Here is a 19209-nt window from a genome sequence, read left to right as displayed (position 1 = left end):
TTCTTGTGGGGGCACTGGAGTTGCCTGCCATATATACAATGCTCACAAAACTGAAAACTTGAAAACTTTAGAGAAGGCAAGTTAGCCAAACGAGACAATTGCTCCGTTCCCTTGAGACTCATGTGTCCCAACCGGCTATGCCACATAGAGATTTCCGGCAGCTCGGTTGCATTTACATTAGCATGGTGACAAACACCAGCATGCATGAAGTAAAGAGTGTCCACCTTAGAGCCTCTGGCAACAACCAATGAGCGCTTACTAATTTTCCGCTTTCCACGACCAAATGTGGTAACATAATCAGCATCATCAAGCTGTCCAGTAGAAAGCAGGTTCTTCTTGATCTCAGGCACATGCCTGACATCATGGAGCATAAGCTATGAGCCATCTGAAAACACAAGCCTCACATCACCTCTGCCAAGAATCTTGCATGCATGGTTATCACCCAAATAAACTACTCCTTCATTGCCAGCAGTATATCTGACAAACAAGTCTCTGCAACCTGTGACATGAAAGGAGGCACCTGAATCAATGATCCATGAGTGCATACCATGACCACCTGTAAGAAGTGAATGGGCATCAAGTGAAGACGTGAATAGGACCTCATCCTCACTGTCACCTGCATGTGACACATTGATTTCTTCAATCTTGACTCCACTTTTGCCCTTTGGCTTTACATCTTTGGCTTCATCTTTGTCTTTGTCTTTGCCTTTTTCCTTTTCTTTTTGATCATTTTTCCATTTGTAGCATTGCTTTTTAATGTGTCCCTTCTTGCCACAATAATGGCATTCCAAGTCCTTTTTGGAGCGGGACTTGCTCCTTCCCCGTTCTTGGCTTTTACCCCTTTGCTGGGATCTCCCACGTGCATTCATTGCATTGGACTTTCCAACAGAATTGTTTTTCCTGTTCATCTCTTCTTGAAGAAGAGCACCCTCAACATCTGCATATGACAGCATAGCATTCGAATTGCTAGTGGCTATCCTGAATGTGTCCCAACTCTCTGGCAAAGTGCAGAAGAGAAAAGTGGCTTTGAACTCATCGTCCATTGCCAACTTTTGATTTATAACTTGGCTGACAATACCATTAAACTCATTTAGGTGGGCTGTCATAGACGCCCCTTCCTTCATCTGAAGACCTATGAGTTTCTTCAACCAATACACTTTGCTTGAGGCACTTTGTTGGGCATACAAGTCCTGCAATCTCTGCCACATTCCCCAAGCTGTCTTCTCTTCACGAATGCTGAAAAGTAAAGAGTCTGACACAGACAACATGATAGTAGATCTTGCCAGCTCATCCATATCTTCCCACTCTTCAGCAGTAAGAGAAGCGGGCTTTACACCCCTTTCTTTGATGGGCTTGTGCTGCTTCTTCTGGAGCAACACATTATAGCACTGGGTTTGCCAAATATCATAGTTATGTGAGCCTTCAAGCTTCTTGATGTGAAGCAATGAAGAGCTCTCACCTGTGGTGGTTGCCATAGCAATATGCAACCTGTCAATGCCTGACTCCCTGCAAGTGTGCAAACACTGCACCAAAAGCATACAAAGTGCTCACAGTTATTCTCCCAAGCTTTATCTCCCACTGCGGAAGCAAGAATGCAACTTTTCTCCCACTGTATGTGATGAAATCACCAAAATCTGGTTGCTGCAGATTTAGTACAGCACCTTAAATGTGCTCTGTTGCCCTTCCAAAGTACTGTACAGTAGTACATATGTGCTCACTAAAGATGTACCAAACCTGTACCGGCAAGTACAGCAGCTGAAATTGAACCTTTTCCTCACTCAAATCAGTGTACAGCCATGCCAAAACTTGTACAAAGCTGTACTAAATCTGTACCAGTAGGTACAGTAGCAATAAATGCTCTCATGGCTGTCCAAAAGAGTGAAAATCAGACTTTTACAGTCCCGAACACTGCATACAACAGTCCCGAACAGAAATTGGGCAAAAGCCCCTTGATTGCAAGCTGATTTCTGAGGATTCAAGGCATAAAAGTCTTGCCTGCTGCTTTGCCAAGCTCAACAAGCATAAAATCTTGAAAAGCCCCTTGATTTAAGATCAATTTCTGATGATACATGGTACATTGACGCACATGAAGGCATCCAAAGTCTTCGCGATGCTTCCCCCTGGCCACATATACATCTAATACATGAAAGCCCCTTGATTTACAGGCACATTGAGTGCTTGACAGGCATCAACACATTGCCCAAAGCATCAACTGCGAGTGCCTGCATGCAAATCAACTTAATCGGCACAAAAGCCCCTTGATTTGCACTGCAATTTGCTGCAATTTTGCCCGAATGTGCGATTTCTCACATCATACAGCATGTATGAATGCTTAATTGCACAAATACATCAAAAGCCCCAAATTTCGACATCCAATTTCCTGCAAATTGATCCTGATTGTGACCAATGTCACCCAATTTTGCCAATTTCGCTCAAAATTTGAGCAATTTGGCACCTGTACTTGCTCAATTGATGATTGTACCTGCTCAATTGTAAGTCCCCCAAAAAAAAAAATTGAAGCAAGATACCTCTTAATTTCTGATTTTCTTGTTGCAGGAAAAGGGGGTGATGATGCTGTGCAAATGAAGGACTCCTTTGCAGCAGCTCGTGCGGTTAAGCATTGGGAAGTACGCAGGTTGATGTTGATGCGCCTGCTCGTTGCTGTGCGTGTACGGATGGCTAGGCTGCGTAGCTCTCCTCAGCAGGCAGCGTGTGGGCTGCGTAGCTCTCCTCGTGGGCAACACAGTAGACGGCGCCTTGGAGAAGGTGACGTGGAGCTGAGCGCCGCCCGCCTGTTGACGCCTTGTGGCTGCGCCTGGGTTCCCCTCGTAGCCAGGCGTCGACCAAAGCCTTGTGTGTTCGCTACGAGCTCGCCTTCATGGGGACACGTGTTCGTTCGTTGACGCCGCCTCCGACTGGTAGCTCTACGCCGTCTAACGCCCAGCGCTAACACCCCTGCGTTACACGTTGACTCTTCGCCTTCTTCTCCACGTGCGCCTGGGAGATCTGAGGGCAGCTATGGTACCCGCACTGGTACCTCTAGCCCGAACCAGTTGTAGAAGTGGTGCCGCTATGGCACAGCTGCTGCTGCCCCTGGCTCATCCTATGGCAGCACTAGTGCTAGTGCATCAAGCTATAGTACCCCCCAATCTCCCCAAAGCCCTTGCCACAACCGGCACGGTACCAACCTATGGCAGTACCCAATCAGCACCCAGCTATGGAAGTACTACAAGCTCTGATACCAGTTGAATGGGAGAGATAATTAGGTTAGAGATTCATGTGGGAGACATACACAGAGAGAACAAGGTAGAGAGAGAGTTGTGGGGATAAGTCAACTCATCAAGATGAGTGTGTGACTCCCCTATCACACATGTATATTGCACTAGTACACATAGTGCACTTAGTACATTAAAAGTACTAAGTGTACTATGTACTATAACTTATGGGCTTGTACACACTATAAGGGTGGGTATAATGCCTTTACCCCAACAGACCTATAGCTAAAGCTGACTTCTACATGCACTATCCGATGAATTCTCCAATTGCAGCACCACCTTTTACATTCTCTTTCCTACCTTTATCGAGCCTCCACTTTGCTTTGATGACGACCTATCGGACCGTGAGCAGCACCCTCAACCTGATGGGGAGCCTATTGAGGTTGCATAGGAGGAGGTTGAAGGAGTGGAGGAGGCTCCTCCAGGCAGAGGACGAGTTACAAAAGACCCAACATTTCACAATACTCGTGAAGTAATTGTGTCATGGAATAAAGATAAAACAGTCTAGCTAAGAAACAGAACATCCATGTTGTAGCTGAAACATGTAGTGAGAAAAATTACGTGCCTTTACAATAAACTAAAAGAAAAGAACCAGAGAAAAGTGGCTAGGTGTGTCTGCAGTTGGCCCACTCTAGGCAGCAAAGAACCTCCTTGATGAAAGTCTTTCTCTTTGTTGGAGAGGAATGCCACATTCCTCAAGTTCGTGGATAAAACTTATGCAGAAGGCTCTGATATCAAAGTAGGACAAACTGTATAGAATGTTTTAGTATTGAAGCATCCCTTAGAAGCCGTTATAACAAGACCATAGAAGGAAAATAAACATATGGCCAAGCATATGACAAAAGTGAAGCATTATTACAGGCTAGGTGCACACTGCTCTTAACCAAGGTTGTGTACGTGGATGTAGATGGCAGCAGTGGCAGCACTTTGTGTGCAGTATGAAGCAGATTTTCGCCCGAATATGAGCATTGTTGTGAAGGCTTTACAAGCATTGCTCACTCCTAGGCCGGCAGCTGCGAGTGTTCCTCCAGCCTGAAGCCTAGTCAAGATTGTGTACTGTTAACTTAATTCTGTTCCTATTATGTAATCACAAGAATTTCCTGAGCCATTTTTTTTTGGTTTTCTCACGTGTCCCCATATTGATTATGGTTCTAAAAGCTTGCCTCACCTATTTGTGAGAACACTAACATCTATGTACACCAAGTACGCATCCAAGAGGAATGTTTGGATGCTCCTTTTGTGCTAGTGTTGATTTGTTCTTGTTTTGGATAATTATATTACCAAGTTCGTGTGCTAGTTGGATTGCCAGGGTTTTGTCCAGAACTCTTATTGCTACATGTCATCCAAGATTGGCTATGCATTTAGGTTATCCAGAAGCTACAACCAATGGTTGCGGTGGTGGCCATTTTCTTTTTATGGCTTAAACCCATTCTTGGTTCTTCAACTTCAATACATTAATTAATGGTCTGGGCCATGGGGGATCAATCCTGAAATATAGTTAATACTTTCGTATTTGGATTGACTTACTTTGGCTTCCACCAACTTAGGTGAAAAAATGAGGGACAAGTTCTTACATAGACATCAGTGTAGCACGACTATTGCAATTTGAGGGGTGTGCATGCATGTGTGTGCGTGTGTGTGTGTAAAGGCAAGGATGTAAACCTTCAAAGACTGCATATGCTGATGTGGTGTCTTGATTGTATTTATCTTATTTCTTCTTTTACTAACAATCATGTAAATTTTAATGAAGTGCTCTTGGCAAGTCCACTCAAGAGTGGTGCTTCAATTCAGTGTAGTTCTGCATAACCAAGAATGTATTCTTTGTTAGAGGTCTGGATTATGTTATGTTATGGTTATCACATGTAGGTTACGATTCAATTCAATGCTACTTATGCCTCATTTCAATTGGGGGGGGGGGGGGGGGGGGTAAAGTGAAAAAGGTTTGGGTTTGAAAGATAACAAACTCATCAATGCAAGAGATTATTTGATCATGCAGCTCTTGTTATGATTTAAATATAGGAATACAGTAGCTCTTTATATTCTTCTCATGTATCCATCACTTACTTGCATGTATCTTGACTTAGAGTATAGTGTGATCGAGGGTTTCAACTTTAATTGATCATTTCCAAGTCCAATTAACAACTTAAAAATATCTCAAACTCATCTTATTGCATGATTTTGGGCCGAATATATTGTCTTACTAAATGAGAAAGTTTACTATCAAATGAGAAAGTTTACTATCAAATGATAAAACATTTGGTTTAGAACCTAGCATGACGCATTAGTGTTTGTCTCATCTAATTAGGTGTAATGGTTATCCTTAATTTTAATAAAAATGTGGGGGTTAATCTCTTTGCACCATTATGATGTTAAGGACACTTCCACAAGGAAAAAAGCATGAGTTGCCAATAGGATGGCTTGGATAGCAACCAGTTAGAATGGTAGAGATATGAGGTTCAATTTATTTTGTCTTTCATGCCAAGACAAAGCACATTGAAGTGCATCACCACTATGTCAAAAAGAGGCTCCATGCAAGAGAGATCAATCTGATCTATTACAATACACATGATAATGTGGCAGATATTTTTGCTAAAGAGATCAATTGGTCTCTCCATGCATGAGAGATCAATATGATCTATTTCAATACACATGATAATGTGGCAGATCTTTTCACTAAAGCCTTTTGCATGAAAATTTTGAGGCCCTTCATAAAGATTTGGGTATCTTCTCTTTCAAAGACTGATTTACAATCTTTGTAAACCTCATATTTGTATTACAAGGAGTTTTGTTAGATATTTGGTATTACTACATTGTGAGGTCATGTACTTATGCCATGGGTACTTTTCTCCCTTGGGTTTTTTTCTATGGCCATCCAAGTGTGAAGGGATACTTTAGGGTTAGCTAGGTATATAAGCACTTAGTAACCTCATACTTTCTCATTTATACTTGTAGAGTGCCTCATCTCTCTCCTTTGAGCTTACCAATCTCTCTACCTGTGTGTTCTTGTCTTTGAGCATTGTGTATGTGTGAGTCCAACTCTAGCTCCATTCTGTGAGCCCACATACCTCACATACAATGGAAAATTTGAGTTATACACCAAAACGTTTACAGATCCGACCATTATATCTTACATACAAGTGGAAGCATACATTAAACCATTTAGTATGTTATGTGAATTATCTATCATATCAAGCGATTTATATAGGTACAATTATAGATTTAGAAAAATTTTGGTCATTGAGTTTTATTTTGTACTTCGTGGGATTGAATAAATCTTCAAACTTGTTGCTCTTGCATAATCCATGCATCTCTACCTTGGAATTCTACTATGTTTGGTCATTTAAAACTCTTGAAAATTGATACCTACTGCATAGATGACCATCAAATCTCTGTTGTGTTTTGTTTTTGTGCTCCACCCATTATTTTGGGAGGCTAGCTCGTGTGTTGTGTTCGTTTTTACCATGCTACCGGTGATTCTCCCACGTTGTTTTTGCACTTTATCAAGTTGTTGAGTTGAGATTTTCACTTGTGGGCTCATTTTTTTTAAATTCTTGTGGTACCATGCCTTTTCTAGTTCACAGATTTATGTCTTTCTCTAATGGGATCCTTAACCTTCTAAAAGCAGGCGTTTTAATGTATTTTACCCCATAGTTTATAGTTTCTTATGGTAACTCACCACATTTGGTAAGTGTTTTTGTGGATCTCTCATAGGGTTTGACTTTAGAGAATGATTGCTTGTTGATTGAGTTTAAAATTACATTTGAATGATGTTCCCAATAGCTCCCTATAGATTCTTTCCTTCTTTTGGGAACACAAATCTATTGATGCCCTTGGTAAAAAGCTTAAACTTAAAGAATATATTCTTTAGTGTACTCAAATGTGTGATAGACATCTCCATGTTTTGAACTCCTTCCAAAGATAGTTGGAGTCTTTCATGTTTCTTGACTAGGGGTTATGGACCTTTATACATTAACAAAGGTTGGACATGTGTGGAAACAATCTTACATATGTGTGTGGAATTAGTTTTAGGAGACATGGGCAAGTTGATGGGCAAACTAGTGTGGATACACCTTGATCTAGTCTAATTACCAATGGTACTAGATTATAGGTGCTACTGGGGTAGATTCAAACCAAGTACCATATGCACTATCACTAAGCTATAGCCCAATAAAGGATCCTTCTTTCCAACACATTGTTTTCTATTGTAGTGGTTATTTTCAATTTCCATGGAAGCATACTTCCATATTTGACTATTAGACGATTTTATTTCTTCTATCTCATGGTAATGGATGCTTAGGCTATCACCACTATTTTTATGCATCCAATTAATGTGCTCACCTCAAGAACTCCCTCTTAAGAAATTAGAGAATAGTTAAAAAAAAGGTATATATACATGGTACGAATATACACATTGTTTTCTATATGTATACATTTTGTTTCATATGAATGTGTATGCCTACTATAAGTTGAATACACTACCTTCTATAAATTTAATATTCTTCTTTTAAAAAAATATCAGGTGCATGTGTGATGTGTGATATCATACATTTTAACAAGGGCCATTGTAAAAGGACCTTCTTAAAAAATTTGTTGAGATATCAAGCCCAACTAGTACGATATGGATGATACTACACCTAGATGAAGCTCCGCACTTATGCCACTAGCATGGTCAGTAAGATTATGGGGTTGATATGAAACTAGTGGTTAATAGGCTATGTGAAATAGCCACTTTAGTTTACTAGACATCATCACCAATTTGGAGACTTCTTGAATATTCAAAATTGCTTATCATGCTATATATCATTGGAAAGGTCTCGAAGAGTAGATTCCAAATGTCCAAACTCTGCTCACTTTTGAGTTGATTTGTAAAAATTTCACCACCCCCCATGAGCCCATTTTTTTAGAGAGAGGTGTGGAAATCCTTAAGGGGCAAACATGAGAGTCCATATTTCACCTAATGGTTTTGGCATAGTTATAGCACTTGCTCATATAGCTAAGTTCACACTATGGACCTTGTTTATTATAATAGTATATTACTTTCCCTTATAGAATGTACTCTTACCTTTATGGTAGAAAGAATAAAATATAGACAATCTCTCTCTCATGTGCTTATCTACTCTTGTGTGTGTGTGTGAAGAGTTTGCTTGTAAGGAGCTCAAGGTCATCCTCTCCCATGCATTCTTCTCAAAATTATCTTTTGTTGTGCACACGTGTGATATCATACCTTTTATTCAATGAAACCCTTGCATATTATTGATAAATCCTCTTTGTTATTTTAGAGCTCTCTAGAGATCTTTAAGCAATATCCAAAGCCATGACGTGGCTAAATTAAAAAAGCTTTGTTATCAAAGTATAAACATCCCATGTAATGTCTCTTTTTCGATTTCTCGCTTTTATTGTTGAGGTCCTTCCATTGGACTTGGTTGCCATTCAGCTCCATACATGTAGTTATACGCCTCATAACCACCCTATATATATATATATATATATATATATATATATATATATGTGCGTACGTGCGTATGTATGTATATATGTATGTATGTATATATATATATATACATGATATCTCGTTATCCTTGAGAACCAATGTCAATTCATTATATGATTACTTGTATAGATGGGGTACCATCATACATACATACTCCTTGTTTGGTTATGACCTAGGTGACTTTGAACTTCAGTCACTTGTTGGAATGAATCTTGAGTTATTCTCGGAGTTAATCTTAAGTTATTCTTGTAAAATCTTGAGTTGAAGTGCAATTCCATTTATATTGTGTGTGGACTATACGTGATCTAGGTGACCCTTCGTGATAACTATATGGTAGGTGCATAGTGAATTGATATATGATCTAGGTGACCCTTTATGATAACTATATGGTAGGGGCATAGTTAATATGTATAGTCAATCTGACTTCATTGGCTAATACTTGTCGTCACAATAGATCTATCATCTAGCCCCATTTAAAACCATCAGTGCCCATTTGTGCCCAACACCAACTTGAGGGAAGTCTTTGCTCGATGGGTCTTCAAACAAATGTGTTGCCAAAGAGAGAAGATCGTCCTCATCCATCACATCAATGGAAACTTTAGGAAGAGGAGACTCCTATTCTTCATCCACCTCTTCAGTTGTGTCACCATCAATACCTCACCCAAGCTCAAAGTGCCTCAATTTAACAAAATCTTCATCTATAACAAGGTCCATAGGAGGATCTATACTCATATCCATTTTGGAAAGAAATGTCCATGAAACTATTACCAAGAGCGTCCAAGAATTCGTCAATCATATCCATATCTCCAAGTGATTCATTCTCAACTTTTAAAGCTTCATTAGAGGTAATTAAACCATCCTTACATGATTCATTCTCAACTTTTAAGGCTTCATTAGAGGTAATTAAAACCATCCTTACATTATTCATTCTCAACTTTTAAGGTTGCATTAGATGTAATTGAAACCACCCTTACAAATGGGTCTTAATTTTAATTATTATTTGAAACTGCCATTGCACTCTAACTATCAATGAGAATACAAGTAGGTGTGTTTGAAGAGACACAAAGATCTTCAATCACTCTTCTCAACCATACACATTCAACTGTCACACTGAATGCTGCTCTATATTCAGCTTCATAGGATAATGTTGCCATAGTTGGTTTCTTCTTGTTGATGACCCAAGAGGGTCTAAGCAGTTCCTAGATATGGATTGTCGAGTATCATAATTGCTTGCCCAATCATAATCGTTGAAGGCTTGCAGTTGTAAATCACTCCCCTTGTTGTTTGCAAGTATCTTAAGATACATTTAATTGCTTGCCAATGCGTAAGTGCCTGGGAAATGCATGAACTATGAAAGTTATGACACACCATATTAGATGTCTAGCCGTGAGTTACACAAATAGATTAGGCATCGAATAGCTTGATCATAAGTGGTTATGTCGAATGGTTCACCGACATCTTGCAAACTAAGCTTTAGACTAGGTTATATCTATGTAGAGATTAGTTTGCAACTTTCTATATTGAACCTCTTGAGGAGTGCCTTGATGCACTTTGATTGCTTAATGACTATATCATCATCTTGCTATATAAATTGCATACCCACGTAGTAGTGTAAAAGGCCAAGATATGGCATCATAAAATTTGAGGCAAGTTTAGCCTTAAAAGCTATAATGAAATCCGCATTGTGCCTAGCATGTCATCTACATAGAGAATGACAACAAGCAAATCTTGCATATTCCTTTTCACATATAAAATGCATTTTATAAGACTTTTGAAATCTTTGTCTAGTCCAATAGGCATGAATCCTCAGGTACCAAGCTCGGGAGCTTGTTTCAAACCATATAAAGCTTTATTAAGCTTGCATACCTTCTGTTCTTGACCAGGTTGGGCGAGTCCAGATGGTTGACTCACATAAACTTCTTCTTTGCAAGTCACCTTTGCAAGTCGCCATTTAAGAACGTTGTTTTGATGTCCAATTGGTACACTTTCCATCCATGATGGCTTTCCAAAGAAATAACAAATTGGATAGTGGTCATATGTAAAGTGGGAACAAAAGTTTCATGATAAGCAATGCTAGGCATAACCTTTTGTAAACAAGTCTGGCCTTGAATCTCAATAGATCGATCTTCCTTTCTCTTGACTTTAAATCCCCACTTAGTTCCAATAGATTTCTTCCCAAGTAGTGGATCCACTAAATCCCCACTTAGTACCAATAGCTTTCTTGCCAAATGGTAGATTCACTAAATCCCAAGTACCATTTTTTTGAATGGCATGAATTTCATCTTGCATGGCATTTGCCCAAAGTTGGATCTTCTTGAGCCTCTTTCTACATCATGTAGAGAACTAAGAAATAAAAAATCAAGAATATTTGTTGATAAAGAAGTGGTTCAAGTAGCACCGGATCTGGTTCTGCTTTGCAAAAGAAGCAAACAATTTACTATCTCTTGCAAGGTGCTTCTAACCTATCTAGGCATAAGTCTAGATTTATTGACTACCGATCTTTTAGTATTTACTGCGCATCTTCTAGCTTACTTGAAGTTGATGCATCTACTACTGCATCTTCTAGCTTATTTGAAGCTGGTTCATCAAATCCTTGAGCATTTTTCCCTTGCAACAAACAAAGGTCAATTATAGGCAAAATCTACTAATAAGCAACAAATAATGGCACATGTAATAAACCATCAAACATGTCTGGAGAATTGGCATAGGTATGCGTATTGAATTCCATCATTGGATTGATAGAATCCTCTGCAAAAAATGACATCCCTACTGATAATAATCTTCTTTGTGAGAGGATCATAGAGATGATAAACTTTGCTTTCAACACTATTGATAATAATCTTCTTTGTGAGAGGATCATAGAGATGATAATCTTTGCTTTTAACAGTACCACCAATAAAAATGCATTTCACTACTCAGTCATTCATTAAGCTTAGTTTTGCTTTGTATTGGCACATGTGCATATGCCAAAAAACCAAAAACATGCATGTGTTCAACCTTAGGTTTTTGATTGAACCAAGTCTCATAAGGAGTGATAGTATTCAAAGCTTTAGTGGGGCATCTATGCAGTAAAAATAGCTTCCATCCAAAACTTGTGTGGAAGTTGCTAACCTTTAACCATGCATCTAACCATCTCTATGAGACTTATGTTTCTCCCCTGAACAACAATACCATTTTTCCTTGGTGTATAAGGAGATGTACATTGATCCTTTATGAATTTTATGCCCAAAAATCTTTGAATACATTAGATATGTATTCCTCCCCTCTTTCTGAACTGAGAGTTTGAACGTTTAAGCCTCTACATAAATGGGTATATTTTCTAGATGAGAGGTAGGGACATGTTGAATGTATAGTAAATATTAGACATCATACACAAAATTTAGAGAAAAATATCAATTATCTAGATATTACTTGTTAAGATTAATTACCTTCTACAATATCAAGAATTGTTGATTTGTTGACTTTGCTCGTTTTTTTCTCTCCTATTGACATCCGTCCTGTAAAAAAACTATTAAGTAAATATTTTTACAGATTAGAGTGTTGGAATTAGGGTTAGGGTTGCAACAATGCACACACACAAGATAGATAAGCTTGAGAGTACACAAACTCACTAGATTCGAATGAACAAATGTGTGCTAGATACAAAAGATAAGTACACAACCCAAAATGAGTAGATAAGAGGGTGTACATACACATCAGGGAAAAAACCTCCTAGTAAGGGAAAAAGTACCCCGGCGGTCCTAAGTGTGTTCACACACATTGCTACCATATAATGCTACAAATCCCCCCTAGAGTGATGATGTGAACATGTACAGGGTATGGCTGATCAATCCTGAAAAAGGAAGTAAGCCCAAAGCTTTACGAAAAGCTTCAAACTTTTCACGAGGAAGAGTCTTCGTGAATAAATCTGCCATGTTATCATGTGTAGGCACATAGAGGAAGGTGATCTCTACTACTACAGAGAGTCTTTCCCTGACATGGTGGTAATGCACCTCAATGTGCTTAGTGCGAACATGAAACACTAGGTTCCTTGCAACTGCTAATGCGTTCTGGCTGTCAGTGAAAATCATAGTACTAGATGAGTGTCCAACACCTAAATCAGCCATAAGACGTCTGAGCCACATACACTAACTTGTAAGTGTAAAAGCTGCCCTCCTGTACTCAACTTTACAGCTAGAAGTAGCCATTGTAAGCTGCTTCTTGCTGAGCAATGATATACATGAATCACCAAGGCAAAAGCAAAACCCACTAGTGGACACTCGTGTGGCATAATATCTAGCCCAATTTGAATCACTAAAAGCATGCAGCTGTGACTCACCCCCTTATGGATAAAATAATCCAAAATACTGAGTGCCCTGTAAATAGCGCCAAACCCACTTAATAGCCTGCCAATGCTTCGTACCTGGGCTATGCATAAATCTGCTCAACTATGAGACCGCATGTTGTATATATGGCCTTGTGTTGCACACATAAAGAAGGGACCCAACAGCCTGCTGATACAAACTAGTATCAAAAGAGTCTCCTGCATCTTGAAGACTAAGTCAAGTACCTGTCACCATAGGTGTAGCCCCACAGGTTTACAGTTTTCAAGATTAAACCTCTTCAATAGCTTCTGTATATATTTAGACTACTGCAAAATAACAATGCCATCATTGTGCTGTATAAATTGAATCCCCAAATAGTAATGCAAGGGTTCCAAATTTGACATCTCAAACAATGACTGCAAATAGCCTTAAAGAGTGAAATCTGATATATATTGGGTCCTGTGAACAGCATGTCATCAACATATAGAATGATGACAAAAAATGTGTCCTTACTCCTCTTCACATAGAGGGTACTCTTTGTTGGAGTGTTGCAAAAATCATTTGCAACCAAATATGCATGAATCTTCTCATACCCATGCTCTAAGCTGTAATTTCTTAACAACTCTGACAGATCCATCCTTTGGAAATGATGCTTGATGCATTTTCCAAGAATACACCCCTCACATACATGTCTAGGAAGGGTCTCAAGAGTTGGCAACTAAGACACCATATCATGCCTTTGAAGGCATAATAAACTGCCATAATTCAGATGGCCAAATCGTGCATGCCATAATTCTGCATCACTCATAATATGAGTCGTACAAACTGAGCAAGCATCATCCTCTGCAACTTCACAAATACATCCATCTTATATAGGCCATGAAACAAGGTACCTGAGGTAATGATAGAATAACCATTATTTCTATCCTGAACTATACATCTGTCATCCACAAATTTGACCATCAAGCCTGACAAGGCTAAGGCTGAAACTGACAGCAAGTTCTTCTTAATGGCTGGCACATATAAAACTTTAGAAAGAGTAAATGTGCCCCAAGTTGTAGAAGTGAGTACAACTCTACCCCAACTCCTTTGATAGGATATGAGGAACCATTTACACATGTGACGGTTCTTGCACTTGGGATAGATTCCAGAGATGAGAACATTTTTTTTTTTTGTGAAGTAATGTGCTTACTAGCACCACTGTCAAAGTACCAAGCATTCGATTTTACCACTAACATGCATACATCATGACTAGAAGGGTCATAACTGCAATGTACAGTCCATGCCCAATCATCTTGAGCAAAACTTGCAGATTCCTTCTTCTCTCTACACTTGGTGCAGATGCATCAGCCCCACAACCATGCCCGATTCTTTCTTTGTATCCTTCTCTAGCCTTTTCTTGAACTAATTTATGTAGTGCCCTGGTTTTCTGCAATAGTGACACTCGCCGTTCTTTTTAGGCTTATCACCTTCTTTCTCTGCATCCTTACTCGAGGATTCTGATTTTGGCTTATAGCCACCGCGTGCGAACAAGCTTTACCTTTGCCTTTCTGACTGGCAACAAAAGATTGGTTACCAACTCGCATAACAAATCTATTTTGCTTTGCTCTTTTTGCAAGAGTACTGAATCTAGCTCATCAAATATAAGGGCATTTGGATTTCCCTTCATCATGAGTCTAAGGATAGAGACAAAACTCTGATAAGAATCCGGCAATGCATTAAGAACTGTGGGCACCAATGTACTATCAAGATATATCTCATCCACACTAGCGAGCTACTTCTTAAAATCTTTGATCTTGGTCAAGAAGCTGTCTATATTGAATCTCCCTCGTTCATGTGCTCAGACTCCAATTGTTTGTGTAGATATGCAACACGTGCTTCATTGCGTACCTGGTTTAATGCAGCAAGTGCATCCCATGCCTGTTTTAAAGTCTTACATGACCGAATATGAGGAATAATGCTTTGCTTTCACAGAAAGTGCAAGCAATGCATGTGCCTGTGTATCTCTTCCATCCCATCTTGTTTGAGCAATAGTGGAAGGTACTGGTGGTGCATGTGGAGGAGCCATATCTGTATTAGATTCCACTTCAGATGTACCTGCAACACCTAGTTGCACTGATAGTTGTGAAACAGGATGAGTTTCACTACTACTGACCACATTCCAAAGGCCTTTAGCAACCAGTACATGCCTTATCAGATAGGACCACAATGGGTAGTTAGTCTCATCAAGTTTATTCTCATTAGACAATATGTTGAATACATCACTACTGCCAGCCATGACTGTTCTACCAAATGCAAAATCTTTCAACACACTTCAAGTACTCTCTATTCACACTGAATGCAACCCCGGATGGTTGCCAACTATTTGAATCACCTGCAAAGTGTATGAAAACTATTTGAATCACCTGCAAAGTGTATGAAAAATAACATAGAGTAGAAAATAGAGTGTTACTGGCAAAAGTACGATGGTTGATGTTGTTGAAGATATTTTAGATGCTGTTGCACACTAAATCTTTGCTGCTCCTCCATAGCCCAAACATCCAAAATCGAGCAGAACCAATCCAAAATTATGCCTCTCTAGAGTGTCTGCAGAATCCTTGCAGTGCCCAAAACGCATCCAAATTGCACCACAGACCTCAAAAATTTTATATACTTCGTATACATCATACTACAGTATATACCTTCTTCTCCTAAGAGGGTATCTCAATTGGAGACAAAAAAAAAGGTCTTGAGGAGAGAGGCAGACTACTAGATCAAGTGTCAAGGAAGCTAGCTCTGATACCAATTGCTAGAATTAGGGTTAGGGTTGCAACAATGCACACACATAAGATAGAGAAGCTTGAGAGCACACAAACTCACTAGATTAGAATGAACAAATGTGTGCTAGATACAAAAGATAAGTACACACCCCAAAATAAGTAGATAAGAGGGTGTACAAACTGTTGAGATATTGAGCTCATCTAGTGAGGCGGTGGACACTGATGACCCGCCTGGGAGATAGGCCCCACACTTACACCACTGGCATGGTTGGTGAGATCATGGGTGATATGCGGCCAGTGGGATGACAGGCTGTGTGACAGCCATTCTAGAAAATAGTTATAGCGCCAGCTCATTTTAGTAGGGTTCACACTATAGAGAACCCTAGTATGTATTTGGTTGAGTAGCTTTTCATATTGTGTGTACTCTTATCTTTGTATATGGTGTGTTGAGTGTTGTGTGAAGAAGAAGAAGATTTTCAGCCTCTCACCTTGTGTGTTGAGTGTTGTGTGAAGAAGAAGAAGATTTTCAGCCTCTCACCTTGTGTGTTCTCTTTTAGGGTTTTGGGACTGTGTGTGTGCTTGCAAGAGCTCAAGCTCTCTTCTCCCCTGCATCTTTTCATGGTATCAGAGCATGATTCATGCTAAGGGCTGAAGCACAGGAAGCGGTACGAGGGTAAGAGCTTTAACTACTCTTTCCTATTTGTGTTGGCGACTACACCCTTGTCAGCGGGAGGAACCAGCAAACGATCTCTGATTGAGAAGCTTGCTTCGCGGGAGTAAAGCTATAGGGCAAGTATAGTGTTCTATCGAATAAATTTTTTTGCACCAAAAACGTGTTTCGGATGCGTTAGGACCTCTGTTTTTCAAAAAGCAGGTGATTTTGAGCACTGCGGGTAAGTCATCATTTCTATATAGAACCCTGTTTTAAGAACTGCAGGAAGACAGATTGGTTGTGCAGACATTCTGTGTGCTGCAAGGAGGTCAACAGCTGCCATTGGGTGTATGTATGCACATTAATGTCACTGGTTGTGACATTTGAGTGTAGTACAGTACCGCTGCAGAAATACAGCAGTTTGTGCTGCAGGACAAACCAGAGTGCTATTTCTGGTAAATTTGTGTGTCTCACAAGATGTCAAATGATGGCATAAACCAGATTGTTTGCTGAGAAGCTTGATAAGAACAACTTCCATGCTTGGAGGTTCAGGTTGATAAATTTTTTAATGGGAAAGGGTTACTGGGACTACATAGAAGGTGAGCATGAGGAGGCACCGAAGATACCGGAGATCAATCCGACTGCTGCAGATGTGAAAGAGTTCAAGGATTGGAACCAAGGAGCCAGAAAAGTTATGTATTGGCTCTCTATCAGTATACAGGACATCATGATTGGACACATACAGGATGCCAAGTCCCCCCCAAGGAGGCGTGGGACACCTTGGTAAAGCTCTATGAAACGAATACCAAGGCATGAAAGATACAGTTGAAGAATGAACTTCATACTGTGGAGAAAAAGAGTATGTCTGTGAATGACTATGGATTGAAGATCAAGGGTATTGTGGAATCCCTTGCATCTATTGGCGTTTCAGTAGAAGTTGATGATAAGGTGGAAGTCTGTCTACGTGGTCTTGGGCCACAATACAAGGCGTTCAAAACGTCTATTCAGACTCAGGAAAACATTCCCAATTTCAGAGATTTGGTGTCTATGTTAATTATAGAAGAGAAGAGCTTGGGTGAAGACCAACAGTCTTCACAAAACAAAAATAGCTCAGAGCAACAGGCCTTCTACACAAGTTCAAGAAGAGGACGAGGTAGAGGAGGCCATGGACGCGACCAAGGAGGTGGCCGAACAGGTAATCAGAATTATGGCTAGTAGTAGCAGCAACAACAGTCCCAGAATTCACAACAACAACAACAACACGCAGGTGGAAGAGGCCAATTTAGAGGCAGGGGGAGTCAAAGAGGTCGTGGAAATCGGCAAAGGCAATATAATGATACACGTGGATACTTTTATTGTGGTAAGCCTGGACATGTGCAGGCAGATTGTTATAAGAAGTAGGCTAACATGCAAAATGGGAAATTGCAGCAAAACAACTATGCATCCTCAAGCAGAAACAATGAGGATAATGAAAGGTTGTTTGTTATGCAGCATGTCGTTAATGCCATGTCTGAACATGTTGAAGCAGCACATAAAGATGATGTATGGTACGTTGATTCAGGTGCCTCGAACCACATGACAAGTCATGGGGAGTGGTTCAAGGAGATGAAAAACCTCGAAAGATCAGGTTTTGTGGAAACAGGGGATGACACTGCTTATCCAATTGCCCATGTTGGAGATGTGCCATTGTCTATGCAGGATGGCAAAGTAAAGTACCTTATAGATGTACTTTATGTTCTGAACATAACAAAGAATTTGGTTTTAGTTGGCCAGATGATTGAGCAGGGTTTGCAGGTTCGGTTTAATCCTGATGGTTGTTATGTTGAAGACTTTAAAGACAATGGTTGCAAAAGGCAACAAAGTGGACAGAATGTTTACATTGAATGTAAAGATGGCTGAAGTGAGTGTTGCGATGTTTGCAAATGGTTCAAGAATTATTGCAGCCACACAGACATTTGGCATAAAAGAATTGGACATGTGAATGCAGAGAATGAAGTCTATGTAAACTAAAGGAATTGTGACAGGGCTGTCAAAGTTTAAAGTTGAAGGTATGCAGAAAATATGTGAAGCATGCCAATTTGGAAAGCAAACAAAGTATGTATTTCCACGTAATAGAAATGTGAGCAGAAATGCACTAGATGTTGTGCATTCAGATGTATGGGGTCCTACAAAGACCATGTCTATGGGAGGCTGCAAGTATTATGTGACATTTATTGAGGACCACACAAGGAAAGTGTGGGTATACTTCATGAAGGAGAAGGGTGAGGTGTTCACTCATTTCAGAATTTCAGAGTTATGGTTAAAAAGCAAACAGGGAAATATGTAAAGTGCCTAAGGTCAGATGATGGAGGGGGAGAGTACTTCTCCAATGAGTTCTCTGAATTTTTGAAGAAGAATGGTATTTGGAGACAGTTTACATGCAGATACACTCCGTAGTAAAATGGAGTTGCTGATGAGCAGAAAAACAAGCACATTTGCGCGAGCATTGATGGGAGAGAAGAATATGTCACATAGCTATTGGGCTGAGGCTATTTCTACAGCAGTTTACATCATGAACAAGACTCCAACTGCAGCGATACATGATGTAACTCCAGAGGAGAGGTTTACTGGGGCAGATTACCTGATTTGTCTCATCTGAAAGTCTTTGGATGCATTGCATATGTGCATGTGCCAGATGAGCTGAGAACTAAGATGGATCCAAAAGCTCAAAAATGTGTGTTTATTGGGT

The 19209-nt window shown here is 39.8% G+C and overlaps 1 protein-coding gene across 4 annotated transcripts in view; it reads left to right on the top strand.

The window, feature by feature from the left end:
* LOC147628407 (protein CYTOSOLIC ABA RECEPTOR KINASE 7-like) overlaps positions 1–4571 on the top strand; it is a 56331-nt gene extending 51760 nt beyond the window's left edge. For all 4 annotated transcript variants that reach the window (XM_086813530.1, XM_086813529.1, XM_086813526.1 and 1 more), the window contains exon 8: positions 4183–4571. In XM_086813530.1, the coding sequence (XP_086669656.1) occupies positions 4183–4311 (129 nt within the window). In that variant the 3' untranslated portion in view covers positions 4312–4571. The remainder of the gene's footprint in view (positions 1–4182) is intronic.
* The last annotated feature ends 14638 nt before the right edge of the window (positions 4572–19209 follow it).

The sequence above is a fragment of the Cibotium barometz genome, chromosome 19 (assembly GCF_041138505.1).
Source record: "Cibotium barometz isolate CiBa-2024 chromosome 19, ASM4113850v1, whole genome shotgun sequence".
Lineage (NCBI taxonomy): Eukaryota > Viridiplantae > Streptophyta > Polypodiopsida > Cyatheales > Cibotiaceae > Cibotium > Cibotium barometz.
This window is presented reverse-complemented; position numbering and strand designations above follow the sequence as displayed.